This window comes from Desmodus rotundus, chromosome 12 (genome assembly GCF_022682495.2).
Source record: "Desmodus rotundus isolate HL8 chromosome 12, HLdesRot8A.1, whole genome shotgun sequence".
Lineage (NCBI taxonomy): Eukaryota > Metazoa > Chordata > Mammalia > Chiroptera > Phyllostomidae > Desmodus > Desmodus rotundus.
Window position 1 is genome coordinate 98,146,008 of NC_071398.1, and position 14,163 is coordinate 98,160,170.

The window sequence follows — 14,163 nt, forward strand, 5'->3', positions numbered from 1 at the left end:
TCCTAGTCGCCCCGCTGCACTTCCAAGGCCCAGATTGTCGGGGTGGCCCAACCCCAAGGCCGCGAACGCCCCAGAATGAACATGGCCCACCCTAAACCCTTCTGTGACCTGTGCCCTTTTCAAAGAGGAGCCACCACGGTAGCAGTGAGCCTGCATGCGGGATGTGTGCAGCGTGAGACACCTGAAAGCCCTACCTTGATTTGCTGCTTTTTTTTTTAATTGTTATTCAATTACAGTTGTATGCCTTTTCTCCCCATCCCTCCACCCCACCCCAGCTGAACCCACCTCCCTCCCCCACCTCCACCCTCCCCCTTGATTTTGTCCATGTGTCCTTTATAGTAGTTCCTGTAATCCCCTCTTCCCACTGTCCCCACCCCACTCCCCCCTGGCTATTGTTAGATTGTTCTTAACTTCAATGTCTCTGGTTATACTTTGTTTGCTTTTTTCTTCTATTGATTATGTTCCAGTTAAAGGTGAGATCATATGGTATTTGTCCCTCACCGCCTGGCTTGTTTCACTTAGCATAATGCTCTCCAGTTCCATCCATGCTGTTGCAAAGGGTATAAGCTCCTTCTTTCTCTCTGCTGCGTAGAATTCCATTGTGTAGATATACCATAGTTTTTGGATCCACTCGTTTGCTGATGGGCATTTAGGTTGCTTCCAGTACTTGGCTATTGTAAATTGTGCTGCTATGAACATTGGGGTGCACAGGTTCTTTTGGATTGGTGTTTCAGGATTCTTAGGGTATAATCCCAGCAGCAGAATTGCTGGGTCAAAGGGCAGTTCCATTTTTAGATCACCAACTTAAAACGCCATACACGAAAATAAACTCAAGATGGATAAAAGACTTAAATATAAGTTGTAACACCATAAAAGTCCTTGAGGAAAACATTGGCAGGAAAATCTCAGACATTCCACGCAGCAACATCCTCACAGACATGTCCCCTAAAGCAAGGGACATAAAGGAAAGAATAAACAAATGGGACCTCATCAAAATAAAAAGCATCTGCATGGCTAAAGAAAACAGCACCAAATTACAAAGAGAACCAACAGTATGGGAAAACATATTTGCTAATGATACCTCAGACAAGGGCCTGATCTCCAAAATATATAAAGAACTCACACGACTCCACTCCAGGAAGACAAACAACCCAATTAAAAAATGGGCAAAGGACTTGAACAGACACTTCTCCAAGGAAGACATACAGAGGGCCCAAAGACATATGAAAAGATGCTCAGCATCACTAGCCATCAGAGAGATGCAAATTAAAACCACAATGAGGTACCATCTCACACTGGTTAGAGTGGCCAACATAAACAAATCAACAAACAAATGTTGGAGAGGATGCGGAGAAAAGGGAACCCTAGTGCACTGTTGGTGGGAATGCAGACTGGTGAGGCCACTGTGGAAAACAGTATAGAATTTCCTCAGATTTTCTGCTTTCAAAACAAACTCCCTGAATATGAAATCAGAGGAAAAAGTGTCTCTGAGGTGTTGACTCGATTGCGGCAGCCTTGACGTAGCATCCGAAGGGCTCCGATTGAGGAACCATTTATAGGAGCAGCCACTGCTGTCCCTGCGGTAAAGGAGGGTGTGGTGGGCTGGGGCATCGTTTTAATGCAACAACAGGTAGTTGCCTGCGTGCATGCACTGCCTCTGCGGATTCTGTACGGATTCTGTATGGCCTTGGGAAGTGCGTCAGGCGGGGGCGGTAGAGAGCTTCCCGTCGTGTGGACCGGGGTTTCCAGGGGAGGCTCTGTTTTCGGGTGTCACAGCAATGCCACCACCGGGTGTGGAGGAGGCACTGCCCGGCCCTGGGCCGGACTTTGGAGATGTGGCGAGTTGTTAAGTTCCTAGTGAAGCTGGTTTTGCTGAACTTAACAAACATAATTGCCAGTCTTTAAGGGAGACAAATGCCTATATACATCAGTATTTAAAAAGTTTCCTTATGTTGCTTTGAAAATAACTGTAATTTAAAATATGTTAATGGGGTACAAGTCAAAAAACTATGTGTTAGGATCGTACTCTTCCACTTTCCAGTCTACACTGACTTCCATGGTACCAATTCACTTTGCCCAAAGCGTGCTGAGCCGCATTCTGTGAAAATGATAAGGAAGAGACTGGTTTCACCATCAAAACACTGCCGTCTCGTTGGTCCGAGGACTTGAGTCAGTCCATATTCTGACAATGTCAGGTCAGCCTCAGGCACAGCAGAAAACGAACTTCCCTGGGGTGTTTCTTTCTGTTTTTACAGATCCGGAACATAACGTATATTCTCAAGGACCGAGAGAATTGTAAAATTCACCAGTGGGTTCACTTAGGTGCGTGTTCTTCCAGCGCTGCATGCAGCGTTGGTGCCGTGTACAGTGTAGCCGGGCCTCGGTGCTGTGGAGGGCACTGGGCAACCCCGACCCGTCTGTCTGACCTGCGCTGACGGCCGGCAGGACGAGTGAGTGGCTATAGGGTTTGCACGGCACTGCCCAGCCCAGAGCAAGTGCCTTGGTGTTGTGAACGTGGTAGTACAGACCTCCTCAGTCAAAATTTCAAACCTCCTTGCTTAGCTCTTTTAACTTGTACACTTTTAATTTGTTTAAATATCATTTCCACTAGAAATACTTGTGCCCTCAGTTTTGGAAATACATTACTTAGTTTGATTTAGCTACAAGCTGGTCTTTACTTATCAGCCATTATTTGATTTGTATCAGCCGAAGGTAATTTGTAGATTATTTAGCCTAAAAATTGAAACAAGTAAGTGACCAAGTAGACGTGACATAAATTGGAAACTTTAGGTTAAGCTTCTTATATTTGATAAGACTTTTGAGAATTTTTTTTGGACAATAAACACTTATCCTACCTCTTACGTAAGATAGTAAAAGAAAGTGAAAAGTTTCAAAACGATATAAAAATATTTCCAAACTATGTTATTTATTCAGGACTTTGGAGACAAGGTTTCAGTGGGAGCTGAACAGTAACTTCCATTCCCGAGAGGCCGATGCATCAGCGGGGGCGTCACACGTCAGATGGCCGTGCTGCCGCGACCGAGCCCATGTGTCGGGCCTCCGGGTTGCATAAGGGAACAGGGGGTGGACTCAGTCGTTGTGTGCAGTGCTCGTGGTGAAGTTAGATCCTGTGCCATCTCTTGACCCGGTTCCTTCCGATAGTGCGTTGTCATTTTAAGATTCTGGTTGGTGCTTACGTTACAGTAACTGGAGGTCATTACTCACATTTTCACTGGACTACAATGTTTCTAGTAACAGCATTAACTTTTGAATTATGCGCAAGGCCTTCGACTTTACAGCATGTTTAGTTTCTTTTCACTTCTTATTAGTATTTTTCAGTACTTAATAGTCCCCTGCTCCCACCTCCAACAAGACCGCTCCTCTCTGTTCAGCATCAGAGCCCCTTCCGCTCTGGCATGTGCTTTCTCATTCCCCAAGCAGTGAAGGCAAATTGGAAAGTTCAGCTGTCATTCTTGGAGGGTCATAGATCACACTAGCAGCCGGAGTAATCCAAGAGGTTTTAAGTATCATAGCATTTAGTTTAAAGTGAAATTTGCTCTGACAGGGCTGGCAGACCAATAGGAAAAAGAAATATTTGTGCTCGGAGAAGTGCATATGTAGAGACCAAGAGTATAACTGATGGCTGGAAGTGATTTCAGTCTAAAAAAACAAATCATTAAGAGAGTGCATAGGGGTAAAATACACAGTTCATATTTTAAAGAGTCTCAACATGAACCAGCAACTAAGGTTAGCATTACACAGTAATTAGCTGGGGAGGTGGGGCCTTGACTCGCTCGGCACCAGACAGCACGGTGAAGCCGTCACCGCGAAAACCCCGCTCCTTCCATCCAACTCTCTGCTCTGGGCCTGCAGCTGCAGTTGCTGTACCTTAAAAAATCAAGGTATCGTGACAGATTATATAAATGTCGAAGCAGTAACAGACAAACAGTTATTCAGAGGAGGTGCTAATGACTCAGTTTATTGACCCAGGGGTTACTTAAGCAGCACAGGAAGTTCCCATGCCTGTTCAAGAAGTCCTTGAACTTAAATGAAGAAATGTAACTTAAAGATACTTTCATTAAAAGATTGCTAGCAACAGTTTGAGATCGTTAGAGATTTGAGTAAATATGCACATCAGCTTGATAACCACGTCTGACAGCTTGCACCAGGCACCTATCAGGGTATGTTTTTTCCCTGTTAATTGCTGCAAATGAGGAAAAAGAAAATATCTTCTCATGGTTCAGTTGCTTCTTCCAAATTCTTGTTCTCTTCCAGAGAGCCGATTTTGAGTCACAGGAAGACAAAGCTTATAAACCCTTTCCTTGAAGGAACACATTGCACTCTGGAAGAGTGAACTGGAAGGGACTTCCAGCGAGACGGTAGACTGAGTGGCCTTGGAAGGGCCCCTCCAAATATGACAACAATTTGAATTCATGGCCAAATTTGCAAAAATTCCCAAAGATAGGAAGCACCCCCAGTGACACGCACGCACAAAAAGAGGCGCCCGCAGGAACGCTGACCCAGGCAGGGGGGCGTGCTGTGGGAGCGGAGCCGCGTCCCCATGGAAGCTGCCTTTTCCTCGTGGGTTGAAGAGAACTGCTGAGTCCAATTCGCCGGCTCGCCCCTTGTGCATGGGTGGGCTCAGAATTTAGACTGCAGTCAAACTGAGGGAACCCACGTCCAGAAATCGCTGTCTCTTCAGGACGGTGGAGTCCCCAGGGCCTGGAAGGGTTACAGACACATCAGAGCCTCTCTGTAGAAATAGGTCCAAGCTCAGGGGACAAGAGACAGGCTACGTAAATATATGAATAGACAAAACTGGATCTTGGGCACAATAAAAAGTTACAAAGCTCATGAAGAAGGGACTGTCATAACGGAAAATTGTCAGGTGCAGCAGTAAGAGTCAGGATGCCCACGAACTGGGGCTAATAGGAAAATCCCAGTGAGACTATAAAATGTACGAAAAGTAAAAGGATAGAGAACTTAGTGCAGTGGCGATACAAAATGAAAAAGTGCCACCTGTAACATCGCCGCATTAAAATAAAGCCAACTCTGGAGACGGTTGAACCGCAGATTAAGACGTGTAATGAGAAGTGTTAATGGGATGATACTATTACAGGAGCATCAATAAAATGGATCCTCCTTCATTTGGAATAAATTTGTGACCATTTTACACATGCTTCCCCCATCGTTAGTACAAACTAGTTTTAATCGGAAGCGTCTTGGTAGGGTAAGTACATTGAAAAGATCTACATTTTCTCCCTTAGAACTGACAGATGTCTTTTTTTAGGCTTTCTTAAAAATAAATTCCACATGAGTAAACACAACTTTCCCCTAATATCATTTGTCCCTGATTTGGAGGGAAATGTTACTTCGATTTTACTAAACACAGGATCCTAGTATTTAGCCATTTAGTTTCATGCCAGTGAAGGGGAAGCCGTAGAAGAGAGCTCAGTGGGCACGTGCAGCGGCCCTGACACAGATGGTGGCGCCCACTGAAACAGCGGCTCGAGTCCAGGGCGATGAGCGACTCCTTTGAGCCACTCCGTGTGCATTTATTACGTGTAAACTGGTGGGAATGAGATGCTAGCAACAGGCCAGTGAGCATTCCGGAGGCCACTCCACAGCAGCAGCACCTTAATGCCCATGCCCAGCGCCCCTCCGTGTCGGGGACAGCGGCCGCTGCCACTGTCCTGAGGGCCCCACGGTCACAGAACGCTGCATGTGGGCGATACGGATCTCTGTTTAGCTCTCGGTGAATTTGTTCACATGTACAAAACGAAGACGTCGGTTATCTGAGGAAGCAATGGAAACCACACTCTGTCAGTGGTAAATATGCTGAGAAGTTTCAAGTTTGATACAGTTTGCTTTAAAACTTTGTACAAGTGCAGTGCTCAGTGATAAGACAAGCTCTCCATCTAGTGGTGGATCTGTAAATTACAAACATTTAGATCTCGATTTAACAATCCATCACTATACGGATGTTAGGTGTAACTTTATAGGCATTCTCTCATTCGATCGGTAGTTCTTGTGATTATACGAGTATGTAAGGATAGCATGAGAAGGTGGTCTCTCCTGCCAGAAGAGCCCGCCCTTTCTCCTGGATGCAGAGGCAGACCACTTCCGCAGCGTGGCTTCCTCTGTGTGGAGTACCCCAGCCTCGCAGCGATTGGATGGAGCATATTCCCATATTAAAGAGCAAGCATTGTGTTACCCCCAATTAACTATAACTTATAAAATTTTCTGCCAATTTCTACATCTTTTCCCTTTATTCCCAGTTCCCAAATAGTAAGTGTAGAACGAAAAACCACATTTTAAAAGAAAAATACTATCTTGGATCATGAACGTATCTGACCTGTATTTCTGCCAGTGACTCTGTGGACGGCCACCGCTCCACAGCGGACCGTCCGAGCGCGCCCGCAAATGGCCCCCACACTCTCGCCTCTCCACAGTTACCCCTCCAGAGCACAGCAGTAAGTTGTCCCCCTTCTTAAAAACCATGGACAACTCTCCAAAAGCATGTCATTCTTACCATGGCACATGAAGGACTTTCAAAACCTGTTCCAGCCTCTCCTTCCAGCCTCGTCCCCTGCCATTCGCTTCTGTCACACACCTGAGGCTTCAACCCCATCACCACTCTGCTCGGCCCTCCTCTCCTGCTCAGACACCTGCGCTCTCTGGGGTCCTCTCCACCCCTGAAGTCCACCCGTCCTTTCAGATTCTCCCGTCCATGAAGACGGGTACATTCTGGAAGACCGCTCCTTGTCAGACACAGCGATAGATGCTTGAGACGTGACAATGAATAAGACACTCCTTACCCTGCTGGCCTTGCGTTCCAATAGGCAATAAGACCAAAACAGAGTGTCAGGAAGTGACAGCCGTGTTAAAATCAAAGTGTTTTCCGCGAAGCCTTTCAAGATTCTTCTGTAACAGTTTGTACATATGTCTAATATACTCTCACACTGTATTAAATATGTGGGCCTCTTCTGTTCCTCTGTAGCAATTTATAAATATCCTAGCATGACACAGCATCATATTATCAGAATTTTGTTCCCTGTCAGTTGCCTCCAATCTATGGTCAGGGACCATGTCTTATTGTCTCCTTCCCAGCACCACATCGTCTAAAATTAAAACAAAACAAAACAAAACATTGACTCTCAAAACTGTACTCCGTATGTTGTAGGAACTCGTACTATTTGGGTGGGTGGATGGATGGATGGACGGACAGACTAAGGATCACTATTACATTGACCTAAATTTTCCATGACAAATCATACTTAAGCCGAAGTTACTCTGGTAATCAACTTATAATCTATGTAGAAAGAAAGATAAACATACTGATTTTGATTCTATGATCAATATATTGGAGTAGCTGATTAAAGAATAGACTCTTCTAGAAAGTTGTTATCATTTCATACAGTTGTATAATGTCCTGGAAAGTTTCTGCTGAAGAAAGTTAGTCCAGGTTAAAGGCTTTCACTTCACAATCTCAAAAGAATTCCAGCCTTTGATTAATCTTATGGATCACAAAGATAGGTAGTTAATAAGAATCACTCTTCCCTATTTATAGATTGATTGTCATAAAGGATTTTGTCTTAGGTAGAATAGAATCTCTAAAGAAAGACCCAAAGTAAAAAGAAATTCAACATGGTAGTTACAAGCGAAAATCTCACGTGTGTCTGTGTGTGTATTTACACAGAATTGTGCACACTCCTATACATTCAGTGTAAGCCCCTTTGTGGCAATGGCACCTGAAAAACCTTGTTTAAGATCAGTTCAGTGTTAGCCTGACCTGGAAGAATGAGAAATAGGCTCTCATTAGACTCTACACGGCTTGCAGACCACATTGCGAGGACCACATTTTCAGCTGCTTCATTTTAAGAAAACCACTGAAAAAAGTAAACTTATTTTAGAGAGCAGATGAGATGATAAAGGTCTGAGAGACCATCTCATGAGGAGTGATTAAACGCGAGTTGTGAAATAGATACTGAAGAAGAATTAGACTTCGCGTGTGGCTGCAGAGGGTGGTGTTAAGACTGATGGAACCAGGTCTCAGATTGCTGTAACAGAGAACTTTCCAACAGTCCAACGTGTCCGTCCGTAAGTGGCATGAACTGCCCTCTGGGCGCTGCTCCGGCAGGCTCGGGGGAGACCCTGCCGAGGGTGGGGGTGTGGGTGACGTGTAGACAGAGGATTTCTGGAAATGGGTCCAAAGACCCTGTGAGCCCGCGGAGAGAGAACAGGGCTTAGGTTTATTTTTTTTTCTTTTCTTTTCTTGTAGCATCCATGAATATATCTTACTCTGCATTCATTTTGCTGGCTTGGGAATTTCAAAGGAGGAAAAGACTTATGTTGCTCTTGTCCAGTTCTAATAAAATAACGATACGCTTTTTGCTTGCGCAGCACTGTGCACCCATGGAGCCCCAAGTGCTTCACAAGCACGCACTAGTTAAGCCTCCCAAACAGCTGGAGGTAGGTGGCTCCTTCCTTCCCTGCAGGCGCGCGTGCTCGCCACGGTGCCACGGGGCCCCTGAGGGCCTGGCTGCCGTCCCCTTGTCCTGTGCTGCATGTGACGCGTCACTTGTCATGCCTGGGTTTCTCCCCCCTCCCCCCTGTCATCTCAGGTTTAGAATTCTCGTGAATGCTGTTAAAAATGTGTTTGAAGCCTTATACATATTACAGAAAACTCAGTCTTCTGCTTGCTGAATGCTGATTAGATTTCTAAATGTTCAATAAAACCTAGGTGTACTTTTCTATTTGTTGTTGAATATCAAATATAAATTTTGCGTTTATGAAGAATTTATCATCTTCCATTCTGAGTGCATTTCCCTCCTTGTCTTCTCACACCAAACAGTGACCGTTGTCATTGAACTGGAATTATATATTTTCAGGAAGAGACCTTGCATGTTGGTGCTTTTCTAACTTAAAGATCCAAAATTTTATTCTAGACATTGAGGATAAGGGTTAAATGACACAGCGTGACTAGTCCTGGAAAGGACAGGTGGCCGAGTAGTGGCATACTCCGATCTGGAGGGACACACAGCTCTTGCGGGTAGGTCGGGAGTGCCAGGAAGAGGACGTGTACACACAGACACACGTGCCGTGTGGGACTAAGTTCCCGTGTCAACAGCCAGATGTGCAAACTTGCCTGAAGTGGCTCGGCCACACGGGCAGGAGGGGTGTGGTGCGCCCCAGCTTAGACGCCTTGGCCCTCAGGGTTCCCAGTACGGGCACGCAGGCGCCTTCCATACTGTTTGCTCCGAGTCTCGGTGGATCAGAAAGCACGATTTCTGCTGCCGCACTTCCCTGTTAAGCTCATGGTTTCTGTCCTTTCCCGGAAGAACTTATCTAAAGGATCGGTCCCCTTCTGTTTACAGGACTACTTACTCTTGGGCTCTCCTGGGTTTGAACCAGATTCCGCATTAACAAGCCTCCATGCTCACCCCAGGGGAAAAAGCAGAGTACATAAATGTCCACAAGTCCCAAAAGAACAGAGCGGGCTTCCAGTTTTCCTCCTCCTATGGAAGTTCAAGACCGTTTGTCCTTGACATTGCACTGCACACAGATGTCTCTGCGTGAATAGAACGTAGGCACAGGACCCTTGCAGACTCAGTGGCTACAGCTCGTCAGAGTCTAGGGTACATCTTACTTTCACTGACCTGGGGTACAAATTCTCACCAACAGTGTGACTGACATTTTTAAAAAGATGTAATATCCACCTGTCAACTTACAATGAAAACTATAACCATCAGGCAAACCAGGTAATGTCTAGGTTTATTCTTTACCGTGTTGGCAAGCCACAAGGGAAAAGAGACCAGAAGTTTGCCTATTGGTCATAGAAATAAAGCACGGAAGGTTTTGCAGTTTGAATGTGTCATGGCCTCAGACGCTCAGAACCTTTATTAAGGCTCCTTCCTCAACGAGGACAAGCCTGCCAAAATGATCAGACGCTCCCGGTGTGGTCACAGGTCACCCCGAGGAGTTGCTTGGGTTGGTGCTACCAACGTTGCCTCTGAGGAGCTCTACCGTGGCAGACAGACTCCCTTCTGACCATCGTCCTCCTCTTGGAGATAGAATTAGTCATATTGCCACCATTCCTCTGTGAGGGGTTCTGCTTTGAAGGTGCCCTTGTATGTTGATTCACCGATCTGCTATGTACTTCTTGTTTCCAGCTTCTTGAAGGCAATCTCACGATAGCCCCTACCTTGAGAAACACAGACAAAATTAACTTGAGTTTAACCAAAGTCTGCTGATGCTCAGCCTCAGGAAGAGATGCTAAAAAAAAAAAAAATGTAAGGAGTGGCAGAGGCCAGTAATAAGTAGAAAGATGAAAGAGGACGTGGAACTCTACAAGCTACACAATCGCTCTTCATAGTAGGGAGTTGTTTAGACATGCGAGTGCTTGTTAGCCGTGGTGCTTCTGGGGAGAAGTTTTCAACAGTCAGCCTTTCCTCTGATTTTAAACTGATACACATGTATCTTAGCTCATGGACTCCATTAATTTCTGAAACGTCTTTAAAACTACCTTGAGAATAATACTTCCCTTCATCATAAAATTTAATCTTCCCATGGGACCAAGGTAGGAGAGGTAGGTGTGCTAACATTTTGCCATTTTAAAATAAAGTTCAGACTTAAAAATTTTAACCAACATGCAGAAATTATAGATGGAGCCCCCAAAAGTTTGATTTATCTAGGATCACACACTAAAAATCACTAACCTAAAACTTACGTTTCAGAAACTCCATTCCCCTGAGAGGTAGATTCACGTTAACTAATACACCCCGTATGTATTATGACTCTTTACATTTAGTATTAAGTCCTATCGCAACACACATACACGCACAAATTATTTAAAACCTTAATATTTTAAGTTGCTTCCGAAGTGTTTTCATCTCATTTTGAGTCGTAAGAAGGAAGTTAGTGGCTATATGAATATCGAGATTTTGCTGCTGATAAAGGCATTTCCATCACTGTTATCTCACATAATCCTAAATCATTCAAGGACATTTATCTTTCCGGAGCTTCCATCTCTGCATTACACGCCGTTTGCTTTGAGTGGAGATACGCCGCCGGCGTTCGCTGCATGAGCTCTGCATGAGCGTGTGAGAGCCTTGTCCTTCCGCCGGGTGTCCGGCGATCTCTGACCCTGCTTTGCAGAGCAGATTCTCTTCTAGATAACCTGTTAATAGAGGGAAGAATCGGTTTTTTAAAAGGAATAATCAAAGGTCATCCATTGTCAAGTTATCTTTATAACTGAAGGTTCTCTTCAGGCTTGTTATCTCCATTGTAATAAATTGAACCAAAATTTGTAGTTAACTTGCTGTTACTCAAAAGAAACATGTGCTATTGAGTAACTTTTTTGCACTGAGGAGTCCGAGAAGGGTTGCAGATCCAATCTGGCTGACTTTGACATTCCCTAACGTTTCCTGTCTTCTCCCTGTACTCCCGAGCTTACGGCACAGTTTGGCCCTGAGTGAGCGGTTACTGCTAAGACTCAAACTGCACGGCCTTACTAGGAGTGGCTCGGCCTGCACCTTCATGTGAAAGAGAACTCCTTATAAACAGCGAAAGTCAGTTTCCACCGTTTTATCATCCCCTAGCATCATCTTTCCGATCACTGCCAGCATGTAAAATCCCTCCATCTCCTGGCGTAAAAGCCACGTGTGACCCACCGAAGTGTTCCGATCTGTCCTCCTCCTCATTGTGAATGGCTGCCTGAGGACAGTGGTTCCCAACACTTCTAACGCACGTTATTAGAAGTGCATATTTGTTATACACGTGTTGTGGCTATGTTAACTTTTTAAAAGGATCAATAACATCCACATAAATCGCTCTCACTGCTGGGAAGAGAATCTTGAAGGTGCAAAGTTCCAGGCATTGTGGATGTCTGATGAAAAATATAACTTACATTTCTTTTTCTCTTTCTAGCCTTGGAATGGATGGCTTCGGCCAGTCGGTGGGCCTTCTGGGACGCCCAGCCACGGCCTACGGCTTCCGCCCTGATGACGCTTACTACTACGGCTACGGGCCTCGATGAAGACCTTCCTCTCCGTGTGTGCGCTTAGCTTAGAAGAAACCTGGGGGGGTTGGGTTGGCTTTGAATTGGGGGCTAATAATGCATGTTGATGCTAGTGTGGGTCTGTGTTTTATTTTTTCGTGTTGTTAGCTGCAGATGAACTCCACCCCTGTGATCCTGTGCTAAGTGCAGTGGATGCTCGACCCTGCTCCCTCATCAACCCCCCTCGTGACACTGGAAAGCGTCTCCCACGAGACTCAAAGCGAACCCCGAAAAGCAACTAGACTGGAAAACAAACACTACATTATGTATATTAGGTGACTAATTTAATTTCTATTAAAAAGGAGCATAAAGTACAAATGAGTTAGAGAAGGTCCTGTGTTCCTACTTGATGTGTTTCGTTAGGAGTTACATGCTTATGTAGGGTGCATAAGAATTTCACTTTCCCTGCCCCCTACCCCCCTTGTAAACTTGAGTATTTCACGTGATATGTGCTACCCTGAACATGTAAAAGACGCCATGTTTTTACTCCACACACGTGCCTAAAAGGTTGCTTCCCAAAGTCGTTGACGAGGAGTGTTTCATTAACAGTGGAACGTGTGCCGTAAGTTAAGTTATGCGTGCGTGCAGTCTCTTCAGCCACTCGAGTTCATGTCTTTCTGATTTGAACGTAGAAAACCTGGGACAGCTATTAGCATGTGTGAAAGTAGGCGAGAATTGGGCTTTTAAAGTTTATTTGTGAAATCTAAAGTATGGGAAAGCTAATTATGTCTTATTGAGGAAAACTAAGGAACAATATTTTGCTTACTAAGATAATTGTTATTAAAAGATAGATTTGGTTAATGAGAAATGGAAAGACATTATCATTAATAATGAGTTTTGAAAATAACTCAGTGTTATAATGCTGAAAATGTACTTAAAGCCAATAAAGTAGCCGCGCCCTAGAGATGTTCTCTTGAGCGCGTGCTGTGGAAGAAGTTACGTGGGGCCTTGAAGGGGACGCGTGGGTCAGAGACAGCTGCTGACCTTCGGTTATGGGTTCACTGATCTTCTGCACTGTTGCCTTGATTTTTATTTTAATTATAGAATAGTAGAGTGGGAAGAGCCTCTGAAATAACTCAGTCCATCTACCTATTTGAGAAACCAATCACGTAAAAGTTGCAAATATAATCAACAGATTTTTAAAACTACCTCCGTGTATAGGGGAGTATATGGTGCTCCTGAGGGAGTATGCGAAGATAAGATATGACTTGTCTCTGACCCTACACCCTGATTGATCTTTCTGACACATTTGTCAGTTCTGTTTTTTTAATTTTATTGATTCTAGAGTGAGGGGAAGGGAGCGAGAAAGAAAGAAAGAGAAACATCACTGTGAGAGAGAAACATTAATCAGTTGCTTCTTGCACGCCCCCGAACTGAGGACTGAGCCCACAACCCAGGCATGTGCCCTGACCTGGAGTCAAACCTGTGACCTGTCAGTTTGCAAGACAGTGCCCAACCAACTGAGCCACACTGGCCAGGGCTGTCTTAGTTTCTGTTTTAACCATAGAATATTAAAGCTGGAAATGGCCCTAGGAGCAACCCTGTCAAATGATTTCCGTTGAAAACTCTGTGGCCAGGAGAGAGGACGTGATTTGCCCAAGCTTATCTCTGGTCAGTGACATGGCCTGTCTCCCTGCTTCCAACCCAGAGCCTCAGGTCTGAGTATCTTGCCTTATTATCTGTCATACGCACGAAGTATAAACACACATAGTACACCTAATAAGTGACATTAATAGAAAGACAAAGCAAACCTTCTATAGCTTACCTTCCCACCCACTATCAAAAGGGAGTTAGGAAGAACATCTTATGAAGTCCCTAACACATAGTAAGCGCTCAACACGTGTTCACCACCCTTACCACCCTGTTTCATTTTTTCTTAGAATTTACCGTGATCTGAATTTATCTTTGTTCATTTCCATGCTTATTGTCGCTCTTTCCCCTTGTACTCTGCCCGCTAAGGTGCAAGGCCTGTTGAGAGCAGGGAATTTGTTTCACTAGCTGGCGTCTCCGAGTCTCTGGAGCAGAGGCTGGCACTCAGGGAGCCCTTACTAATGAACAGGAGCGAGTGGCAGGCGGCGTGCAGTCACTTAGCTCAAATCCAGATT

General features: G+C 44.9%; 1 protein-coding gene across 3 annotated transcripts in view; it reads left to right on the plus strand.

The window, feature by feature from the left end:
* KIFAP3 (kinesin associated protein 3) overlaps positions 1-12,551 on the plus strand; it is a 118,397-nt gene extending 105,846 nt beyond the window's left edge. For 2 of the 3 annotated variants that reach the window (XM_071220047.1, XM_024553572.4), the window contains exon 20: positions 11,929-12,551. In XM_071220047.1, coding sequence (XP_071076148.1) covers positions 11,929-12,037 — 109 coding nt within the window. In that variant the 3' untranslated portion in view covers positions 12,038-12,551. The remainder of the gene's footprint in view (positions 1-11,928) is intronic. The other variant, XM_053914657.2, reaches the window with a different exon arrangement.
* The last annotated feature ends 1,612 nt before the right edge of the window (positions 12,552-14,163 follow it).